Source organism: Haliaeetus leucocephalus, unplaced genomic scaffold (genome assembly GCF_000737465.1).
Source record: "Haliaeetus leucocephalus isolate CR32 unplaced genomic scaffold, Haliaeetus_leucocephalus-4.0 Scaffold484, whole genome shotgun sequence".
Lineage (NCBI taxonomy): Eukaryota > Metazoa > Chordata > Aves > Accipitriformes > Accipitridae > Haliaeetus > Haliaeetus leucocephalus.
Genome location: NW_010972920.1, coordinates 827,379 through 850,149, shown reverse-complemented (window position 1 = coordinate 850,149; position 22,771 = coordinate 827,379). Strand labels below are relative to the sequence as shown.

Here is a 22,771-nt window from a genome sequence, read left to right as displayed (position 1 = left end):
GTGGAAGTGTAGTTCTGTTCAGTCTGCCATCTTGAGTCTCTGGGCAAAGCAAGTACTCATTATTTGCGGTAGTGTTTCTGTATAGCACAAGGCCACATATGTACTTGCTTCCTTCTCCACCCTGACCTTTAGCAATGTTTAAGAAGAGTTGTCATGAATGTTTAAAGCACTGATTATTGCTTGCTTTGGTGCTTTCAGTGAGAAGTTGAACATCAGAAGTGACTGAAAAAGTTTAAAGTTTAATGGTTTGGGATTTTCCTGAGTAAAGATTCCCAGAACATTGGTGACTAATAGGTTTTCTGTAAATAGTAATATACTTATTCAAGTTTTGTTCAGAGTTATGCCACTTGGCTCTTTGATGAAAGGATTTCCATAGTGGTGATATTTACTAATGGAAAACAATTCAAGGTCACATACTTACTTTTTGGTGAAATGGGGAATAGGTCTGCGTTTAGGTCTTCTTGAGGATTCAAGTTTGGTTAATACTGCCACCTAATGGCAAGAAGAGCAGTTGTCTGAGAATTTAGATTTTTTTCACTACTTTCTACTGATTGTTTTTATCCAGTCACGTCTGCTCTGGTTACATAAAAACCCTTGTCAGGGAAACTTGAAATCCGGCATTTTGTTCTTGTCTTCCTGCTAGTCATAGAGAATTTTATGGCTACAAAACTGGTTAAAAAACCAAGAAGTTATTTTTGTTGTCTAATCGTTAGACATTTGCGCTTTACCTGAGTATTGCTTTACATTTTTGGTCAAATATTGGTGCTTAAAAAAAAAGCTTCTTTTTATTGAGAGGATAGTACAAAAAAATCTTCCACTACCGAAGGTCTGCACATCGCTATGAGTATTATTCCCCAGGCTGGTATTAGGGGAGCCCTATAGGATCATTTCAGCCCCAGCTGGAGTTTGGCATTAGAGCTTGAATAACTTTCAGAGTGGGTGTCATGTTAATGTTTTGGGAATGCCCTGTTACGTGAACTAGGTTAAGTATAATAATTCTGCAGAATTTCAGCTCTTGTATTAAAATTGGCAGTAATCCTGTTGTGACAGTGTAGCATTTCATTTGGCTAAATGAGCAATTAAATTAAAAAATATTATATACTTAATCATCAGGAAAATTTCCTAATAAAACTTAGCTGCTTCAGTTGTGAATTACTACGTGCACGTTTACTCAAGCACATGAGACTTGTATCAGATGAGGTGTATTATGCTTAATAAATGCTGCTTGCAGATTATATCAGGAAATGTGAAATGCTGCTTGCAGATTCTATCAGGGAATGTGAAATGCGTGCATTTCAATTGCCTGCCTGAATATCAGAGTAGTTAATTGTTTTAATTTACATATTTCTGTCCTGATTGTATAGCTGAGTTTTTGCACTAGTTGAAAGTTCCCGTGGTAATAGTTGGCTTACCATCAGACAGCAGTCAATTAAGTACGGATTTACGTGAGCTCTTCTATGAGGCAGATTGCCTAAAACTGTGGGAAAGCTGTGTGTGTGAACCTTGGGGGATGCTAATGTAATCTGCTTGACGCCTTGAGCAGTACTTAAAGGTAACAGACAGATAAAACAGCAGAGTGTTGTTTTTCCCTTGGGTTTGCCTGAATGTTTGGAAGTGTAGGCTGTTTCACTTTGCTTCTGTGTGTAATTCTTGTCTACATGATTCTTTTCTACCAGTGAAGAGAACAAGAAAAACCTCATCCTGGGAAGCTGGGAGGTGGGCTTGAGTGTATATGACTCGTAGTTCATGCTGCTGTTGGGACTAAGAATGCTCCTGATGGGACTAGTTGTGGGAAAATGTTTAGTTCTTAACTGGGTAGTTAGTATGGGTTCAAATAAAAACACTACTTCAGAGTTGATTGCTTGCACTGTCTGTGATTGCAGGGAGGTTCCATCTGTCTTTTAGGCTGTGCTGAAAAGTTGCATGACTTCTTCGGTATCTCTCAAGACTATCTTTTTTTAGTGTTTTAATTTCTCTGTTTAAAAATATAGGCTTAGGGAATTAATAATAACCTTTATCAAGTATCAGGGGATTTGGAAATTTGTGAAGATCTGGAGAATACATTGGCTTTGTTCAGGTTTCTGAATGACTCTGAAGGTACTTGAGGGTTGATACCTGAATACACAGACTTTGCATTGGGCTTGATAGATATATTTGAATGTGAAAATGCGTTTCAAATATATTTGTTTAATGTTGTAACAGAATAGTAACGTTCTTAGGCTTTTGTCAAGAATACTTCACCTATGTGAAATGGGTTGAGGTGGCAAATCTTTGTAACTTTTCAAGTGTTCGTTACTCTTAACTCAGTGACTGCCATAGACTTTCCTATGCATTTCTTAACGTGTAGTGGTGTTGGCTAGAGGAATACAAAAACTCAAGTAGCTTCATTTGCTTGTAATTGTTTTTTCCAGGTGGCTTCTCAACTGTGTTTCTGGTACGTACCCATGGTGGGATACGTTGTGCACTGAAACGAATGTATGTTAATAATGTGCCGGATCTCAACGTATGCAAGAGAGAAATCACCATAATGGTAAGAAGGTCATTATTTGTAACTGGAGAATGTATTCATTTGTAATATACGTACACCAAATGCCTTTTAAATGATAATTGCTTCTAGACCACCTTTTCTTTTGACCTTGCAGTCCCGATTTTGCACTGTTAGTTTCTGCAACTAATGCCGAGTTTAGGGTTGGTGCATGAATAACTTAGCAATTATAAAAGGCGGATTTGATACCGTGGTCGATTTGGTCAGTACATCCGGTTGCCAAGCAGAAGTAATTTCTTCCAGGTGTGCAGCGGTACCTTAAGTTCTCAAGGCCTCCATGTGCCACAGCTCTCTTAACTGAATGATGCTGCTGGTGGCTTCCAGAAGTATTGTTGTCCTGAGCAGTCGTAAGCATGTTCTCCAAGTTGCGGTCCAGTATTGGGGTAACTGGTGTGTGTGTACCTTAACTCCCCTACATCATCAGAGTTTCTGTTGTTTTTCAGCAGATGACTAGCAAATAAGGAGAAATTAGAAGGTTTAGTCAGGCACACTTAGGTATATGATTACTTGACAAATTAAAAAAAAACTTAAGAAAAAAATCAAATTAGTTGCGGACTGGGCAAGAGAAAATATGTTATATTGCCTTCTAGCAGGAACTATGAAGACTATTTACCTCCATCTCCGTACACTTCTAGCTTACACATGTTCTAATCATAGCAGCACCTGTTTAATTATATATGAGGTACTTTAACGTAAACCTTATGTTATCTTATAGGCAGAAACTCTGTAGTATAGATGATGACACTTGTATAGTCAGATAGGAAATAAGCATTGCTTAATTCCAGATTTAAAGTGGCTCAAGTTGTTTCGTTTCCTCCTTGCAGACACCTTCAGTTGCTTGTGTGTAATAACTTTGTAAAACTTTGTAATAGTTCAGACTACACCAGTTGCGGCTTTTTTCCAGTTACCTTTTTTAATAAATGAATGATTGTTTTTCAGTTTAACTTAGCGTGGGCACAAGTAGCTTGGTGGTTCTACATCTCCTGCATATCAAGGCTGTAGTTATTACTAGTTCACAACGTTGTTTTAGAATGCAGCAGTTAGGATGTGTTTGCACTGCCCAGTAAAAAGCACGTGAATGTTCTTTTCTGAATGGTAATTGCATTGCGTTTGATATATAGCAGTCATTCTGACATAGCTGGCAGTGATGAGGTTATGTTTTGCGTTTGTGGTACTTTCTCAAGAGTGGTGGATATGGGGCAGGGGGTAACTTTACTTGAAATCCTAAATGGTTGTCTGGAAACTTGTACTATCTTTTATTTGTTTAAATTTTTCTGTGCTTAAGTGTAATGTAAATTTTCTTTCTTTTTTCCAGAAAGAGTTATCTGGGCACAAGAATATTGTAAGCTATTTGGATTGTGCTGTTAACTCCATAAGTGATAATGTTTGGGAGGTACTCATTCTCATGGAGTACTGTCGAGGTAAGAAGAAAACTCTTAGGTTTTCAGGGTAAATGCAGGGAAAATGTTTGTATTGATCACCTGGGATTTTTACTTGGAATTGTTCCCTTAATATAAAAGGTTAACATACATATATCACAGCTGGAATCCAATTTTCTTTGCTTTTCTGTTTGTGTTGTTACTTAGGCACTGACCTGTTGAACACTGAGAAAATGTAGAAGTCAGTTTCACATGGCTTTGTAATTAAGTATGATCAGAAACAGGGAAATTATTTGTATAGGTATAGAGTGAAATTCTTCTCTTCTGTTTGTGCCAATCAACTGTGGCTAGAACATAATTGGGTAGGAAAGATTGGCAAGGTTTTTGCTGCTGTTCTCCCTCTGCTGTTTTTGTTTAAGATAAGAGTAAAGCATCTTTAATATTGTTATCTGACAGGTGACTGGTTATAAATGAGCATAGTATAGTGTTGATAATGCTGGCCAAAAAAAAAAGTCCTGTGGTCCTGCTTTATAATGTAACTTTGTTTCAAATAATATATAAAACCAGGTAGTTTCTAGATTATTCTTTTTCCCCACCTCACAAATGCATTGGAATAAACTCGCTATTGAGTTTAACTTTTGAAGTTTATCTAAAATTTAGGGTGACTAGACCCCAACCTAATAATACAAGATGGTGGTTAACCCAAATAGGTGATGATGGAAGAACGAGTGCTACAGAAACAAACTAAGTATTTCTGCACTAGAAAGAAAACCCACCCCATTGTAACGCTTGAAGAATACTTTAAGTTGAGGTTTATGTTGGTTTTATTTGCAGTAGAAGCAGTAAACGATGCAGCTTGTGCAATCTGTACCATCAGGAGCTAAAGACATTCTTGATGTATGTTTTAGGAAAGGGAATAAGGAGAACATGAAAACTAATGGCTGCATTTTTGGCCCTCTGCCCTGCTGTATGGGTGAATTTCTGTACCCTTGTGGGAGTTCACTTCTGACTCCCTGTTGGTAGCACTCTTTCTTTAATTATAAAGGTAAATAGCCATGTGGATGTCAACTGTCAGATGACTTGACAGTGTTAGGGTTTTCTTTTGCAAAGCGCCCTTGTTTCGATGGAACGCTCACCAAGGCCCTCCAGATAATGAGTCTTGCTTAGTCTCTTAGTCTTAAGTGAGCATTGTGGTAGGAAGAGCTAGTATTATCTGGGTAAAATTACTTGAAGAAACAGGCAAATAATGATTCCTGATCTTAGAAAGAAACCTGTGAAGAGGTGAAGTGAGGTCTTTCTGAAAGGGTGGATTTGGGCTCTTTCCCCTCCTCCTCCCACCCCCTACCCCCCGCCTTTGTCTTCCAGAAAGACAGAGAGGGTGTCTAGAATTCAAATTAAATTAAGCTTGGTTGGCTGCCAGGGTTTTGGCTATGGATCTAAATGCAAGACATGCTTTTGAGGTAACATCTTTGTCTGATGGATGCTTCTTTGTGTTTGTGACAATTGGTCCCAAATGGGTTTCAGTCATAGGGACTCTTTTTTTCATTTGAGACAGTAATTTTTCTATGTAGGATGATGTAAGAGTGCGTGTTTGGAAAACCAGGTTTGTTTTCTTTAAATACAGTGACTGTGGAAAACTTTCTTGCATGTTATTTGTGGACTTCTTGCATATAGATAATTCTTTACTTTTGTACATGATAGGAATTACTAAAAAAAATAAAATATTACGTTATTGTTTCTTTAGCTGGGCAAGTTGTGAATCAGATGAATCAGCGTCTGCAGACAGGCTTTACTGAGTCAGAAGTAATGAGAATATTTTGTGATACCTGTGAAGCTGTTGCTCGGTTGCATCAGTGCAAAACGCCTATAGTTCACCGTGATCTAAAGGTATGAACTTAATACAAAGAAACATTGAGGTTTAAAATAATGATCTACTTAAAAAGGATTGAGACTACAGGAGATAGTTCAGTAAGACTGACTTGTAGTTAGGGAAGCAGTTGCTGTTGGTGGAGCTGTAAACAGAGAGACTAAACCGTAACATGTCAGTTATTGCTAATGGCAAGTTTGTCAATTGATTTTTCTGTTAACTTTCCTGTTTGTGTGTGAGAATGCATAGTAACAGTAAACTTTGAAATTAATGCCATTACTTTCATCTAATGTTTCTGTTTGTTGATTTCCTTTCAAGGTGGAGAATATATTGTTAAATGACAGCGGGAGCTATGTTCTCTGTGATTTTGGCAGTGCCACTAACAAATACCTTAATCCTCAAAAAGATGGTGTTAACTTGGTTGAAGAAGAAATTAAAAAGTAAGTTCACTTTTATGTGACCTATCATAAGCAGGAAACTCCATGTATTATTGTGCAGTGTGCATGTATCTTACTATGAATTGAACTTCGTGGTTGAACTTAAACGAATGTTGACATAAATATAGTAAAACATGGGAACTATTTGGTAACATAGACTTCTTCCATTTATGCACAGATTGTTTTTGCGAAACTGATACTCAAGAATAAAAGTGTTGGAAAAAAGCATGCTGTTCTGAAATTAAATGGTTCAAAAATATTTGTCTGGCTACTACTGGCCATTTTAGGAGTTTGATATTTTAAATTTGTGCTATTTTAATACAGCTAATTGTATGAAAGAAAAAGAACTGATGTTAATAAGCATTGGAATGGATTTACTTACAGTCTTATTTATAAAGTAAGGTCGATGTTGATTCTTCTAAGACTGATCAGAAAAATATTTGAACTTTTATTACAGACGCACTTTTGAAAATGTGTTAGTTCGGTTTTGCCCCTTGAGGCTAACTACTGCAGAGGAATAAATACAGGCTATTTGTTCTCAAGTTATGAAGTGATATGGGTTTTTTTCCCAGCTGTTAAAAATGCTTTGACTACCAGTTTAGTAATTACTTTGAGATGTTAGTTTTTTTTGAAGTCTGCATTCTTTGTTTCATTATGTGATAGGTAATACTCTTACACTACATCGTTCAAATGACTGGTTATGGCAGTACTTAAGCAGAGTGACTCTTGCAGAAGTATATGTGCTGGGGAAATACCATTAAAAGCAGGTTTTAGCTGACTTAAATATTTATTCTTGCATATGATAATTTTATGTTGCTACTCCAAATATTCTGTGTGATGCTGTAAATGCAATAAATGACTTGGATTGTGTACGACAGTTCCAGGTGCATATCTGAAACTTGGGTGTGAATGATGTGCGTGTGGCAGATGCAGGAAAACACTCCTTTAGTTCCGAGGCACGCTTTTCATCGATGTTCTCTTTTAATTATATACTGCTAGGTATACAACACTATCGTACAGAGCTCCTGAAATGATCAATCTTTATGGCGGAAAACCAATTACTACCAAGGCAGATATCTGGGTAAGCAAAAAATCAGGTACTAATTAAGAGATGTGGGGGGAAGTTAAAAGCAGCATTGGCTATTTGAAAAACTAATTATCTGGAAGCGAAATATATCGTGCAGCTATACAACGTAGAATATAGTAGAGGTATCTTTGGTAGTTATGTCTTCTGTAAATAAAATAAATTCGATGTCTGATGATCATTTTGAGTTAAGGGGGACATGATTTAGAAATGTTTTCCTTCTTGTCACTCAGGTTGCTGCTTCATAGTCACCAGTGATTTCTCGTGGAAACCTGTTGGCAGCATGATAGGGAAAGGTGTTTTTATTAGGTGGTGTGCAGTGAACTAAATAAAGACTAAATTCAGCAGAAATGCTACTGGTATCTCTGGGTAATATGACAATGTTAGTGCAGCTCTTGGGTTATGCTCTAATTCTGGTACTTCGTTGTTGAACATAGGATTCAGTGGGAAAGAAAGCCTTTTTAGAGCTACTTGATGTATCAGCTTGTCACATGAATAAAGTGTTTCATAATGTAGCTTCTACATAACAGTGTAAGCTTCAGCTGTAGCTAGGGTGCAATTTGTTTCTTGTTGGTGCTGCTTTATTGTGCAAAAAGCCTTACTCTCAACCCTTTATGGTGCCTGTATTTGTTTTTTACAGGCACTTGGCTGCTTGCTGTATAAACTTTGTTTCTTCTCGCTTCCCTTTGGAGAAAGTCAAGTTGCTATTTGCGATGGAAGCTTTACCATTCCAGACAATTCCCGATACTCTCATAGTATACACTGTTTGATAAGTAAGTATCTGGGCAGCATGGCAATTCTTTTGCTTCATAAATCAAATAAAACAGAAGATCCTGCTAATGGAGGCGAGTGGCTTGGATGGTTGATGCAGACTGGCTGGGTTGTTCAGTGAACAGTGGGAGTTGCTCTTGGCTACTATTTGTCTTGTAACTCCTGTACTTGCCCTTGAAAGGAGGCTTGCGTATCGGTTTGCTCAACGGAGGACTGTGCCACAGGGTACAGAATGGAGGTGCTGGCCTAGAGGGGAATTTCAGATACCTAGAGGAAACTTCTCTGAAATGGCACTTAATGTGTGCCAGGTGAATGAAGTACGAACAAGTCTTTCTCCTGCACAGCTGACGTGTTAAAATTGGCTATTGTATTCTGGGCATTTAGTGGATGAGTTGATAACTTCAGAATTGAAACAGAATAAAATGGTGCAGAGACCTGCCAGATTAAGTTGTACTTCTCAACTCAGAAGAGCTTTGCTGAAATTAAAAGAATTTTTTGGTTTCTTTGGGAGGCGTGGATGACTTTTGGTTTTTTTTTATTAGGTAGTGGGAAACCACGAAGGGATAATGGGAATGAAGAGAAGCTCTTAATTTACTCATAGTTCCTTTTTGCACTTAAGTGTGTATTTTCTATGGAACATCAGACAGTTAATAGCATTATCTGTCCAAGTTAGACAGTTGTGCTTAGATGAACTTGAAGTGCAAGTTTAGTGTAGAAACTTACATGTATTGAGATGAGTTGCACTGGGGGTACTTTTATTGTAGTTTCATGATTTATAACAGAAGAAAAATCTGATGAAGTTTATGCAACCCTAAGTGTTGGACATGAACTCTGGCAAAAGCTTCAAAGCTCAAAGAGTGTGAAGGAAAATTTAGGACAACAACAAGGTCAATTGATCTGTTATCCATGTAGAGAGATACAGGATTGAATATTTACAATAATAGTGAGTATTTTCACTGGTCTTTATTTTGAACTTTGAGCAGTTAAACTTGGAGGAGTGCAACTGACAGAATATGAGAAATTGAGAAAGTTTGAATAGGAGCTCTTGAAATTTATTTCTGAGTTACGAATGTGTTGACCACATAGTTTGTGCTTTTATATAATAGGAAATACTAAATCCAAACCACTTTTTTCAGCACATTAATAATAAAGAAATAGTGGTTACCATGGTAAGCATTTACCTTCTACAAATACTTAATAACTGGCAAAATGAGATGAATTTTCAAGTCTTGAAGTACTTTTCTCTGTGTCACAATGCTACTTTTGGAAGACTACAGGTTTTAATCCTGTCATCTTGTAAGTATGAGGGCTGATTTATTAAGGTTCATGAAGTGCTGTGCCAAGATGAGCATTGCTGGCATGGAATATATGTGGGTGGGGAAGAATCTCGTAATGTAAACTTTCCTTCTTTCGATTTGGAACGAAAGCCAAAAAAGCTGCAGTTGGTCATAAAAAGTATGTCAGGGACTTCTGGCTTCATATCAGCTCTTCTACAAGGTGGCGAGTGGGGAGCGACAGGCTAAACATTCTCTACTTCATATATCTAAGATATCAGAATCAAGTGGCAGGAGTCACTTTGTGATAAGCGTTCTGTTTCCACTTAATGGTGCCATCGTTGCAAGTGTAAATCTGCTTTACTTTGTAAAACCCATTAAAAATAAAACTTGCTGTGAACTGTAGTGGCCATGAATTAATGGCTTTAAGTAAAATTGTAATATTTGTCTAAAATGATACAGTTTTTTTTAATTACTTCAAGATTTTTTACAAAATCTTGTTTAAGGTTGGCTGTACTACTGAACAGTTTTGGAAATGTAGCTCAAGTTTCTCATCAAAACTGAGAAGTTAAGTTTTTGTAGGTTGTTCATTTTCTTTGTAGCTCAACGTATTGTTAGGGGGTTAACTTGCTTAGAAAATATCTTTCGCTGTTTATTTGGGTTCTTGGGTCATTTAGGCAAGATTTCCTGATTGTGTACTCAGTATCGTATAGTAAACAGTACACAGTAACTTCGATTTGCTTGAAAAACAGCACACCTTGTAATTTGGGAAGCTAATGTTTGGGGAGGACATGTGAAATTCTGTGTCTTGTCAGGAGAAAGTCCTTTTATCTGTGGAACTATATTTTTCTTAAATATACAAAAGCATGCAAGGCCAACTAAACCTGCAAGACAAAATATGATGTAGAACCTTAGCCTGATACAGTTAGATGTAGCTGTGGATCTTCTGTTAGCTACATTGAATTTTCTATTAACCCTAGAAAATTCTAGGACTGTGAGTTGGTTTTCTGTTGTTTCCCTCTGAAGCTATTAATTATTACTTCAGTTTAGCTACCCTTTCCACAACTGAGTGTCAAAATATCAAACAGCATACGTATTCTCGAATTGTGTTTGACCCTAGGAACTATTTGACTTGACAAAAAGTACTAAAAAACCACACCCCAAAACCAATATAACAATAAAACTGACTCTGGGGTAAGGTCATTCGGCAGAGCTGCTGAATTTCTTCTTGATGGTAGCATGCTATCTCAACAGGCTTTTTGATATCCAACAGTGATAATTTGGTCTTAACAATTTTTGCAGGATATATGCTTGAACCAGATCAAGAACAGAGACCCGATATCTTTCAAGTATCTTTCTTTGCCTTTAAATTTGCCAAAAAGGATTGTCCAGTGTCTAACATTAATGTAAGTAATCTTTAATTTTTTTCTTTCTTCAGTGTGTTTCGTAGGTGGCATTGAGAGAAGTCTATCAAATTAGCTGGAAATATTATTTCAATTCCATCGTAAACCTTGTTCCTAGATTATAAAACATAGAGCAGAGTATGCTTAGAGCTGATATTGTGTACTTGCAATATTAGCTACCTAAACAAAATATTTTTAAGTTTTGAGGGCATAGCTTCATGAATTATATTGATACTGCACCAATACCTGACAATGTTTTAACCATTACTAATCTCTTGTCTCACACAATTAATACGAAATATACTACAGAACTTAAACTTGTTGGCCAAAGAAGGTTTAATGTTGTAACTGTAGCGTCAAGAGCTTTTTTTTGTTTGTTCTGGATAAACTCTTGTTCTTAATCATCCTTAGCCGTTACGTTAATCCATTGGAAGGACTACGGTGAACTGGAAGGCGAACAGAATAGTGCCTTGGTTAGCCTGTATTCCTATCCTTATTTTCCATGTGAGTTTGAACTTTCTTTGAAAGTCTGAGCTTTCTCTCAAAGATCATCTCACTCACAGATCTAATTACTGTGCAATGGAATTTGAGGGCACATCAATGATGTTCAGTATTATAAAGTGATTCTCAAGAGGTATCAGGAAAAATCCATCTCAAAATTCTTTTTGGAACAAATGTCAACTGTAGTAAGGTCTGCCTTCAGAGGCAGAAAAGTGAACTTGCGGAGATCCCTTTGAATTCCTTTATCATTGATTCTTGTAGAAGAAAGTGCTCGATAAATGTGAGGGTTGCTTTTTGGAAACTTAAGTTAAAAACCTGAAAATCTTTTAAGTACTTAATGTTTGTAGGCAAAGGCTGAATTTCACGTGGTTTGAATGGTTTTGCGTTATGCTGTTGCAGCACGTGAATAGGAGGTGCGAAAACTGTACTCTTCCTCAATTTATCCTTAAATATGAGCCTGTCTTGACGTAACATAATTTGAGACTTTACTACGTTACTCATTTGAGGAGTAGTATCACTTCACTCAAGTAACTTGAGTATATGTCTGTTACTTGGACTTTTTTATTTTTCCCCTGCAGAGAGGAATTGCCTGCTTACTTGGCCCTTTGCCCTCTGATAGACATAGGAAAGTGAAAGTACCTGGAGTATTCTTGCAAAGTGAAGCAAGCTGTTTGGTGTGTTTTTTCCACTGGGGTGCTAAACCAGCTGTAAGAGTAGCAGTCTATGCCCTGGTTTCTGCTGATTTCCATTGTTAGTGCTTGCCCCTCTAGCACTCATGGCTGCCTTAAAAGAGCAGTAGCACAGAAATGTGCACGTGGACACTCCGACCCTCCCCCTTGAAGTTTTGTGAGAATGTAAGAACAACCGTTACAGGTTAGAAGAGAGGCTGGCTGATTGCAGTATCCTGTCTTAAACAGCAGCTTGTTTTCTTTTCAAGGGAAAGTCAGAAATACGCCTGCCTGTCTCTTTACTAGACTGTTGACTAAATCCAGTACTGATGGTACCCTTCAGAAGCAGTATTTGATAATTAACTCGGTCTCTGCTATTTGTGACCAGTTTTAGATTTGAGTCCTTTACATAAGGTGGTAGTGTGTGCGTAATTAGAGATAATATTCTTCCTCCATGCCCCAAAATTGCCATTTTCCTTGGTTAAAGGTGGTTTAGGTGAAAAGTAATTCATTCAGGAATTTGATTGAGAAGGGGATGAGTTAAAGGACCATAGAAGCTTAGATGCTGCATGGTTTTGTGCAATTTGTGTTGAGGTAGAAGAGCTGAGTGGGCTAAAAAACTACTGTTTAATCTAAATGTTAGGCTTTGTTTTAGCTCTTAAACTTGAGACTAAAGTAAGTTGTTTAGTTACAAGAAAACATTTGGGGACGTGTTATTGTTGATAGCTGGTAGTGTGTGAAAGAAGTGAAGTAGCTGATAAAACAGTCAGATCAGTAATGTGTTTGTTTTACTTTCGCAGCAGGTAAGAGAACACAGACATACTGTTAAATTAAAACACCTTTAATCTACAGCTGTGTGAGTGAGTTCTGCATGTAACATGAAAGAACTTGAACCCAAGTATTCCTCTTCAATATATAATGATTTTTTTCTTTCAGGATTTCATTTTTTTAATTTATGCAAATTTATTTTTCCCAAGAATTCTCCTGTCCCTTCAACTCTTCCTGAACCCATGACAGCTAGTGAGGCAGCTGCTAGAAAAAGCCAAATAAAAGCAAGGTGAGAAGCGCATGTGGTTAGTTTTTTTTTTCCTATATTGTTAGGCTACCTGTTTGTCTAAGGCCTGTTTTCATGTGCTTGTTGATAAATGAAAAATTATTTTAGTAGCAGAGGTCATTACAAAAGATAAACTGGAATTCTAACACCTTCAAGTCTCTCTTTGGATTCCACTGCATTGCTTTTTTTATTGTATTGAGAATCCATGGAGAGAAAATGAGAGTGTGTTTGGTGGTGGAATAAGTAAGAGCTGGCAGTCTGTTTCTGGTCTGCTTTATTTTCTCTTAGTATGTTAAGTGAATTTTGAAATAAAAGATTTTAGTGGCAGGTGAGGATAATATGGTACAGTTAAACTGTTATGCAGAGTTTCATTTAAATGTGCAAATCAAATCTGATTGATGAAGGTAATTCTTTCAAAAATTCCTATTTTTATACCAAAATAGTCCTTTTTCTGTACTTCTTAATAAGAACAAGATTAAAACCTCAGGAATTCCTGTTCATGCTTTTTACTTCTGCTGCGGTATATGGTGTACACTGAATGCTAATGCTGGAAGAATCCTTTATACTTCCATTCCTTGTTAATGGAAGTTGTTTGAGTTTTGAATGTACCAACAAGTACGACCTAAGTACTTTTATATTCAGCTACAATTATCATCTCTATTTCAACTCTGACTTCATTAGCCTGTTGTAAATGAGAAGCAAAGGAATGGGCTCATCTTAGCCGTGTTTGAGATTTGTAGATGTGTCTCTGCCATTTTAAGGTAATGTTGTAGTCTGGATGTGGTTGTTTTCTGGCTCTGTTGACAGTTGGTAATGTACGATGAAGGGCAAGCACAGAGTATCTATGGAAAAATGTTTTAAACTCCCAACTAAATCTGCTAGATGATAGTAGGAAGATTTATAGTTCTTCCTAAATAATGTTTTCTTGATGGCCCTCAGTTACAGCAGGTTAAGGCAGATGATGTCTTGATACAATGTGTTAGGAACTAATATGGGGTGTTAACTACTGGAGCTCAGATGTTGAATTAGTGTTTTTAAGCAGTTGGACAGTTTCAAAAAATGCATTTACTATGACCCGTTAATGGGATTAAAGCTCAAAAGTACTTTGGTTTTGAACATCTTTATTACCCTGGTGGCCTGTTACACAGCTCTGAAGTGCTTCAGGGGAGATGCCAATATTTTGAGCAGTTTGAGTGTTTAAACTGCTGGAGGTTAAATCTCTTAACAAAAGGTAGAAATGAGTGAACTTAACAGAAGAGATTTTTCTTAACCTTATTTCCTGTATGTATGAGAAGTAGTCATATCTCTAGTCATAGGATTGCCGACTCAAGCGCTGGACATAACTTTCACTCGCTAGTGTGAACTGAGGAAAGGTTATACAGAGGAAACGGTCTCCTTGGTAATAAGTCCATTGCATAGCTCCTTCTTAATGCTGTTCTGCAGCGGTTGTATATTCTATGGCTGCAATGGGTGGCGAGTGGAATTTTAGGAAGCAAATTTCAAAGTATTAAAATCCAATTCAGAAGTAGAGCGGCACATGGGTAAGACATAATTGAGCTGTTAAGAAATAATACTGTGTCTAATTTGAAGAAGAAACAGTCTTTTTTTATCAAGTTTCTTCCATGGGAAAACTTGCCGTTTCAGAATAACAGATACTGTTGGACCAACAGAAACCTCAATTGCACCGCGACAAAGACCAAAGGCCAATTCAAGCACTGCCACTTCTAGTGTGCTGACGATCCAGAGCTCAGTAACTCCGGTCAAAGTACAAGTTCCTGGTGAATTTGGTAATCGTGGGCAAAAAGGTAACTGAAGAGAGTAAAAGGATGGACTAAAATAAACGAAGAATGAATTTTGGGGGTGGGTTTTTTTTTTCTTTTTTGCTCTAGTAGGGATAACATTTAAAACTCCATTCATCTGTTAGCTTTTTATATGCCAAAACCCAAATCTTCATCCTTTCCGATAGACTCTGAACGTGCAAGTAAAAAGTTTCAGTAGGTGCCACAAAAACTAAATGCAAATTGTTGAGATGTGAAGGTATTTTTTTCTTTGTGCTTAACACTGATATTGAACTAACTTCCCCACTGTGGTCTGTTTGAGAGAAGCTCGTGCTTAGTTTTTATTTTCAAATAAGTCATGGAAAGCATTGAGCTCTTCTGTAACAAACTGCTTTCGTTGTAGTAGGAAAAATATTTTCCCTCTGCCTCAATAAGTCAAGAGATATCAACAATATGTTGGTATTATTTGTGGGCTGGAACCATGTAAAAACTTCACTTCTCTAATGGTTGACCGATGCATTTCACATGGCACTGTGGGTGCAATAGAGGGCAACAGAGGAGTAATTGAGGGAGATTCAATTGAGTGAAATGGGTTTTAAATAAATCCTTTGTGAGGTTTTTTTGTTGTCTCATTCAAAAAGAGTTATGGTTCTGATAAATATTTCAGCTAAATAATTTTCATTTGTATCTTGTAAGCTTTCCTAGTTGCTCTTTGTGATCTTATGTGTCTATTACAGTCAGGAAGAGTAGCTTCAGGGACGATCTTGGCAAAGCCTCCAATTAAAAGGCACTGAGAATGTGTTTCCCAGGTGTAAACAACTTTTACTAGACAGGATCCAAATAATATCCAACTTGGAAAGCTTTGCCTGTTATGATAAGTAACACATGATTCCTGGGCACTTCAGAATATAAATACAGCATGCAAGAGATGTTGATTTATGTTAGTAACTGCTTACTTAAAAGGCTAGAAAAACACTTGAAAGACAAAATTAATCAGGTGTTCTGTTTAAGGGAATTTGACCAGTAAGCCAATAGTTCCCTTAAGGGGGGGGGGAAGTATGCATACAAAATTGTATGCTTTGATACAACTTAAGTGTCAGTAAAGCAGAAGTCTTGAACCCAGCTTCCTCTGTCGTGCGACCAAAGTAAGCTTCCCGCATCTTGTAAGTGGAAATTGTGCATTGAGAGGAGAAGTGAAGTTAGTATCTACCAGTTGTCAGACGGGGAAGGGAAGCTTATAAACTGTTTCACCATGAAGCGCTAAAGAGGTTCACTGCCAGGGAGGTCTCTAGCTAAACTTTAGATATCAGTATGTCAGTGGTGTTGCCTGAATATCACAGGAACCGTGCGACCAGGGAACGGACAAGAAATCTTACAGTCCCAAGGGACCAACCAGCACCCCCCGCAGCAGAACAGAGTTCTCCAGCAGCTGCAGCAGGGCGACTGGAGGCTACAGCAGCTACACCATTTACATCACCAGCAGCAGCAACCTACAATACAGGATGCTTACATTCAGCAGGTATGAGTCAAATATGTTAGACAAGTTTAAGTGGCATATTATGCTTGTTAATAACACTTTGAATCATGTGTTAAGATTTCTGCTGTTGTGGCCTGCTTTTTTCCTGCTAGGAGAGAGAAAGGGATCGTGGCTCCTGCCCCTTCCTTTTACCTTTGATTTGTCTCTTCATAGGCACTGTAATGCTTATCCTAGAAACCTGCTTTCTTTGTGCTGTCTTGTTTTTGCAGTTAGACCCTGAATCCCAGCTTGCTTTGAATCATCACTGTGTGGCCCAAATAAAGGTTTTGTATATGTGTAAATGTACTTGAGATAAACGTTAGGACTTATCTGGGTGACAATGCTAAGCTTGCACTAGATGGTTGTACATACACCATCTGAGTAGGATTTTTGCAGTTTTTGCTTTCTTGAAATTCCCCTGGTCAGTGAAGAGCTTCCTTGTTGTTGTTGTTCTGTATGTCTAGATTTTTCATGGATACCATGTAGTTTAACACTGTTCAGCTTGGATACCCTCAAGTATAATTGCTTAAGTTGCGTAGCATAAATAACTGTAAAAATAACAGAAGAGTACTACCTAGGTCAGAGAAGAACTTTGAGATCTTGTCCAAGACACCTATTGCGATTACTCTTTCTTTTCCATGTTGAGACATGTTATTCTTTAAAGCACAGCTGAATTAGTTTCCAAAGGGGCTCAGCACTGGTGAAAATGGCAGAAGTTGGGATGTTAACGGGCCTGCACTAGAAAAGGCAGTGCTGAATATGTAGTCTAATTTTTTGTTAAATGGGCTGGTATTAATTGGGGGGGGGGGGGGCAAAAGCTTCCAAACACAGAGTCATTAAAATGCAGTGACTGAATTGCTAGCTGATTCTTGGTTATGTGATGTCTTAACTGAAAAATGCTGTTAAGTCACAAAAGTGTTACTTTGATTGACGCTTCTTCTAAATACCTGGATATTGCTAAAGGGGGGGATCATGACTACTTAAAGCTGTTTTCTTCTTATCAACTACAGTATCAACAGGCAATGCACCAGCAGATGGTCCAACAGCAGCTGTTGATGCAGTCTGTGTACCAGCAGCAACCTTCCCAATCTCAGTATCCTGCTATGGTATGTCAGGAATGCAAGGTGGATGGTACTGTCTTTAAAATAATGTGCTGTGTTTGTAAGTCTATTGTGAAGATGCAGTAAGGGAAGTTTGTGAGTAGTTGTAATGAGCTGTGGATGTGCCAAATGGTGGAAGTTGAGCATCTAAAATGATACTCAGTTGGGAAAAAAAAAAGTTAACCCAAACTTGATTGCAAAAATTTATCTGGAGTTGCAGTTCTCTACTAATCAGATAGGATATATCCTCAACTTCATTAAATAGGTATATACTAACTTGAAACATACTTGGTGCTTAAGGTTTCCAGTAGTGACCACAGCAACAAATGTGTATTATTCTACGAAGTGATAGAAGACATGGTGGCATCAAATTCTGACCTTAAAAGCGAGAAAGGTAACTGGCAGAATCTATTTTTGAAAGTCAGGAGAAATTGTCCTGACATTTTGATTATTAATATTTAAGAATGGGGTATGAAGAAAACTAACTTCTTAGTGCTGCAGTAGCATATACTTAGGATGCTACGATTACGAAAAATTAAGTGGTAATACGTTGGAAGAGGAAAACGATATCAATGACCTGTTAGGGCAGTTTATTCTCACCCGTACAATGAACGGGTCTGGCTTTTGCTTCTGCTGAGGCTACCAAGCTTTTCCGGAGTGTGGTGGTGGTGCTTAGTGCATTTGGCTGCAAGGCTGGTATCGTTGCTTAGCAGAAGAGATTCTTACTGGCCCATGTAAATTGTAGTAACATGATCATTATCTTACTTAGGTGCAGCAATATCAGCAGGCTCTCCTACAGCAGCAGATGCTTGCTCAGCAGCAACAGCGGTCGCAACAGGCGCAGTCTCCTGAATATATCACCTCTCCACAAGACTTCTCACCAGCCTTAATCTCCTACCCTGGGTCGCTTCCAGTGCGTGCTGGAACAGTGGCAGATTCTCCGTACCCTGCAAGCAGGCAAGTATTCTGACACAGGTGTACCCAAGGGTTACTTACTGCTTACATTCCTAGTTGTCATGAGCGCTGCTGAGTATTTTCCTCATAAATTACTTACTTCAATAGTAATGTATTACTTAAAGCAGTTGGATAGTTGCTGTTTAGTGTAAAGGGTATTTTGGGAGGACGGTGGGACACTTAATTTGTTAACAGATGAGTGTGATACAAGTTCCTAAAGGGCTTGTCTTCCACTTATTCTTGTTCATGGATTTATTCTAGGAACTGACTGCTAACCACTTTGCTTAGGATGGTCAGTTGCCTGGGTTGAATGAGGTTATGTGCGTGTGAAAGTTATCTCAAACACTCTTTTTAAGAGACGCTTTATAGTTGGCATTTATTTGCTAGGGCTTCTAACTCTTGTGTCTATTGATCAGTGGTCTGACTTAAGTGTGTTATATGATGGAGTACATGTCGTGAGCCATTTGTCCGCTTTGGAGGGGCCTGCGGACTGACCCTTGCTTAATATAGTGTAATAAATAATGACTTTCCCGTGAATTCTTACAAAATACAGTGGGTGAAATAAAAAACCCTTCCTCTTCTGATTTAAAAAAAAGTAGTAAATCACAGATTTGTCCAGTTTCAATAATGTTTTGAACTACGTTATATATTTATATAGGTTTCTACTATACTATATTGAAAGAGAAGTCCTTTGCAGTTGTGGCAACAGTGCAGTCAGTCTTGACACAGGCTTTCAGTTAATAGCATGACTTCCATGTTTCAGGTGCTGCTGTCATTCCTAGTCTCTTCTAGGTTACAGTGTGTTGAAAGAGTCAAAGGCAAAATATTTTCCTGCTGTAGGCTGAATTGGTGTAATAAGATATATCACTGTGACCAGTGTGGCTTCATCTTGCCAATTAGATAGTCTAATCCCTAGCAGAGAGTGTTGTCCTGCATTTCTGTGCTTCTATATGACAACTACCAGCTGTACTTCGGTTAGGTCTATTGCTAGAATACTTTTGTCACAAATAATTTCTGAGAGGAGTCATTCCAGTCTGGAAGTAAATATGTGTATTTCCAGTTTCTCTTCTGTGTGTTTGGCTGAAGATTTTGATCCTGCTGTTTAGCTTAAAGTCAATGACCGCAGGTTAGCAGTGGTTGGCAATGCATAAGGTTGATCTGGTAAACAAAAAATATGACTCCTTGTATTAAAGGAAGGGGTGTTGAGTTTCTTTTCCCTTGACACACTAAATGCGTTGTATTGTATTGCATGTTGTCCTTCTCTCAGTAGAAAGAGCCAGTAGTCGAGTGGGATGGCAGTACCTAAGCTGACAGGAAGGAGCCCCTTCCCCTTTCTCTTGTCTTGAAGAGACAGTTGCACGTGGAGCTGGGCTGCAGGAGTGGCCTGCAGAGCCTGGCTAGACATAGAGAGGTTCAGAACCATTTAGCATGCGGTAACTGGCTAATTGCCCCTTTTCTAGGGTGCTTCAGGCAAACAGAGAAGCGGTAGGCATAATATGGGAAAACATGTATGAAAGGAAAAAGGCATCTGGTCAAAGGTTTCCTTATCTGTGTAAAACAAGCAGAAGCTGTGATGTCAGCTGGTTAAGTTAATTGTACTAGTTGGGTGGATGTAGGATTCAAAGACACTTAATGTGTCTGCCACGAAAAAATAATTTGAAAACAAAGAATAGATGAAAACTTCAAACATACTTGGTAGGCATTTTTTTTTTTTGAGGAAAAATAGGCAGTCTCCTATGACAATACAAAAATGCTCACAGGTGAAATACAGATTTTGCCCTTGCATGTCACCTTGATGAAGGATTCTGTGCTTTGGCTACAGTGCATAAGTTCAAAAAGAAAGTCTGAGTATTGCATCTATGCAAGCAAACCACATATTTTAAGTGATCTGTTGTCCCTTGAATTAGTTTTCAAATGCTTTTGGGACAAGCTGTTAACACACGTGTGTTACTCATACGTACTATTTTGGCATAATGAAACATGTCGTAGAATTTCACCCTGATAAACAATCCTGTAACGTTTCTCTTTGTTTGCTTCCATGAACTGACTTTACAGGTCAGGTATTCCTGATGCTGAAGCAATTGCCAGTTACCCAAAGCAGAGCATCAATAACCCACCTGATATGTCAGGCTGGAACCCATTTGGAGAGGACAATTTTTCCAAGTTGACAGAGGAGGAGCTGCTGGACAGAGAATTTGACCTGCTAAGATCAAGTAAGGGACGCTTGAAGGCTTATCTTGCTTCACAGTAAATAAGGGCTCTGTAGTTGCTCAGCATTTCCAACACCTGTCTTGTCAAAGGGCCGTGCAGTCTGCATATGGAAAATTCTTTCTGAGCATTTGAGGGCACAGTCGGGCCTGTCGTCTTTCTTTCCTTTCTGTCTTTGAAAATATGTGCAATAGGAATTCACTGTCTGAAATTGGTAGTTACTGGCTTAAATACTGTAGAAGTGCTAAGATCTTAGCTCTCAAATACTGCTTGTGTCACCTTGATTGTCAAGAAGCTCTGAACAGCAGAGGTATGTTGTCAGATAGGATGAAAACTTGGGCTGCTTGCTTCGTTCCTTTCCAGCTTTTTTTCTTGCACACCAGAGCAGAAGATTCTGTGGGTCTGATAAGTCCTTTGAAAATGCCTGAAAGAAAATTTATCTATTACATTATGTTAATGTTTTGTAATGTCCTTTTTGATGAATGGCTACATGTAAGGGCTGCTTTATTGTTCTGATATCGCAATAGTTGAATAAACTTTTGTCTTGAAGTCAGTTATCTCAATGGTTTTTACTTGGAATTACTTACTTCTCTTAATTGCTTAACACATACCCATTAGACGCTCTTCCTGAAACTGGTTTTGTCAAGATCAGATTTATTAGTGAGACTTGTAAGATGTGACAATGTCAAAAAACAGATTGTATATACTTTGGCTGACTATCAGCAAGTTCCTTGCAATTAAAAATGCAGTGAAGTTGAATTTCAAGTAACTGAAAAAACCCCCAGCTAATGCCTTCAATTGAGTCTTCCTCTTTTTGGCTTCTGTGTCCTTAAACATAGGTGAACAGGACGGGCGTGTTATCCCTTAATAGTTAAGGAAAGTGACTGGTAATTTTTTTTTGTGAAACTCTAGTTCGTTGTTTTCACTTGTATCCTGCATTGATCACGTAAGACTTCTATTTTTGAGATGAGGATGTAGCATGCACACATTTTACAGTGAAATGACTTACTGATAGCTGGGGGAGATGGATAATGTACCAGCGGGAAAAAAAGCATTTTTTCCAAATCCAAGTTTAGAATTGGAAATTATTTAGTAGTAGAACTGAATATCTTTAGGCATGCTGCTTTCAACTGAGCCTTACAAGTCTTTTGAAATAATACACTCTTGCATCTGGAGAAGGTTAGCTTGAACCAAAAGGTCAGCTCAACTTGCCTGTTTACAGAATCTTTAACTGACTGTTGGACTGCTGACTGCAGTTACGGTAAGTTTCATCAGAATGATTTGGTTAAGCCACATGTTTTGAATAAATATAAGTTCATAAGAAGATAGTAACCAAAGACATGTTTCAAGTGGCTTTATGAAAAAGATGGAAAATGCTGTACAAGAAATAGGCTTGCCTGGAGTAGCTCAGTACACTGGTTATAGTAAGCTGGGGAAATAGAAAATCATAGAATCATTTAGGTTGGAAAAGACCGTTAAGATCCTAGAGTCCAACTGTTAACCTATCATTACCGAGTCCCCCCACTAATGATGTCCGTAAGTGCCACATCTACACATCTCTTAAATACCTCCAAGGACGGTGACTCGGCCACTTCCCTGGGTAACCTGTTCCAGTGTTTGATAATCCAACCTTTTTGGTGAAAATGCTGACTCGCATGCAGTTAGACTTACTAAAGGCTAGAGTAACTTGGAGCCTAATGCCACTAACTGCTGTCTCCACATCTCCAGCAGAAAGAACAGTTGACTACTACTAGAATTCCATTATCCAGTTTTTGTACTACATGTGTAAAAATGGTCTGAAGTTTTTGAAGACTAAATCTCCTTAGGCATAGTTTTGGCTCACCTCTTAATAAAGATAATACAATGCACAGAAGAGCTGGATGTGATAATGAACTTTATGTGCTATATCAGCAAAGTAAACATAACACTGTAGTTTTGCTTAGTAATAACTAGCGTTAGGGTTTTAGTGACTTGAATACAGAAAACATAAAAATAAGAAAAACTTACTAGCTTGACTGATAGTACACTAGATGGCAGGCTTGTTCATACATATCATGAGACGCAGTTACAACTTCTCTTAGGCCTTTTGGCTTGATTTCTCTTAGAGGCTCATGGAGGGGGAGTGTTACTAGTTCTAATCTCAGTGTATGTGTGTTTGTGTTCACACATAGGTACATACATCAGAGACTTCAGAGACCTTTTAACTTTCTTTTTTGATATTAACGATGTTGT

General features: G+C 38.0%; 1 protein-coding gene across 4 annotated transcripts in view; it reads left to right on the top strand.

The window, feature by feature from the left end:
- Positions 1 to 22,771, top strand: part of BMP2K (BMP2 inducible kinase) — a 65,978-nt gene that overhangs the window by 22,618 nt on the left and 20,589 nt on the right. Inside the window, exons 2-15 of one of the 4 annotated variants that reach the window (XM_010575477.1) lie at positions 2,412 to 2,530; positions 2,789 to 2,935; positions 3,865 to 3,966; positions 5,669 to 5,811; positions 6,110 to 6,231; positions 7,228 to 7,309; positions 7,953 to 8,085; positions 10,660 to 10,763; positions 12,907 to 12,986; positions 14,598 to 14,788; positions 16,102 to 16,280; positions 17,288 to 17,383; positions 18,147 to 18,334; positions 20,387 to 20,544. In XM_010575477.1, coding sequence (XP_010573779.1) covers positions 2,899 to 2,935; positions 3,865 to 3,966; positions 5,669 to 5,811; positions 6,110 to 6,231; positions 7,228 to 7,309; positions 7,953 to 8,085; positions 10,660 to 10,763; positions 12,907 to 12,986; positions 14,598 to 14,788; positions 16,102 to 16,280; positions 17,288 to 17,383; positions 18,147 to 18,334; positions 20,387 to 20,544 — 1,615 coding nt within the window. In that variant the 5' untranslated portion in view covers positions 2,412 to 2,530; positions 2,789 to 2,898. Of the gene's footprint in view, positions 1 to 2,411; positions 2,531 to 2,788; positions 2,936 to 3,860; positions 3,967 to 5,668; positions 5,812 to 6,109; positions 6,235 to 7,227; positions 7,310 to 7,952; positions 8,086 to 10,659; positions 10,764 to 12,906; positions 12,987 to 14,597; positions 14,789 to 16,101; positions 16,281 to 17,287; positions 17,384 to 18,146; positions 18,335 to 20,386; positions 20,545 to 22,771 lie in introns of all 4 variants that reach the window. The other 3 variants (XM_010575479.1, XM_010575478.1, XM_010575476.1) reach the window with 3 other exon arrangements.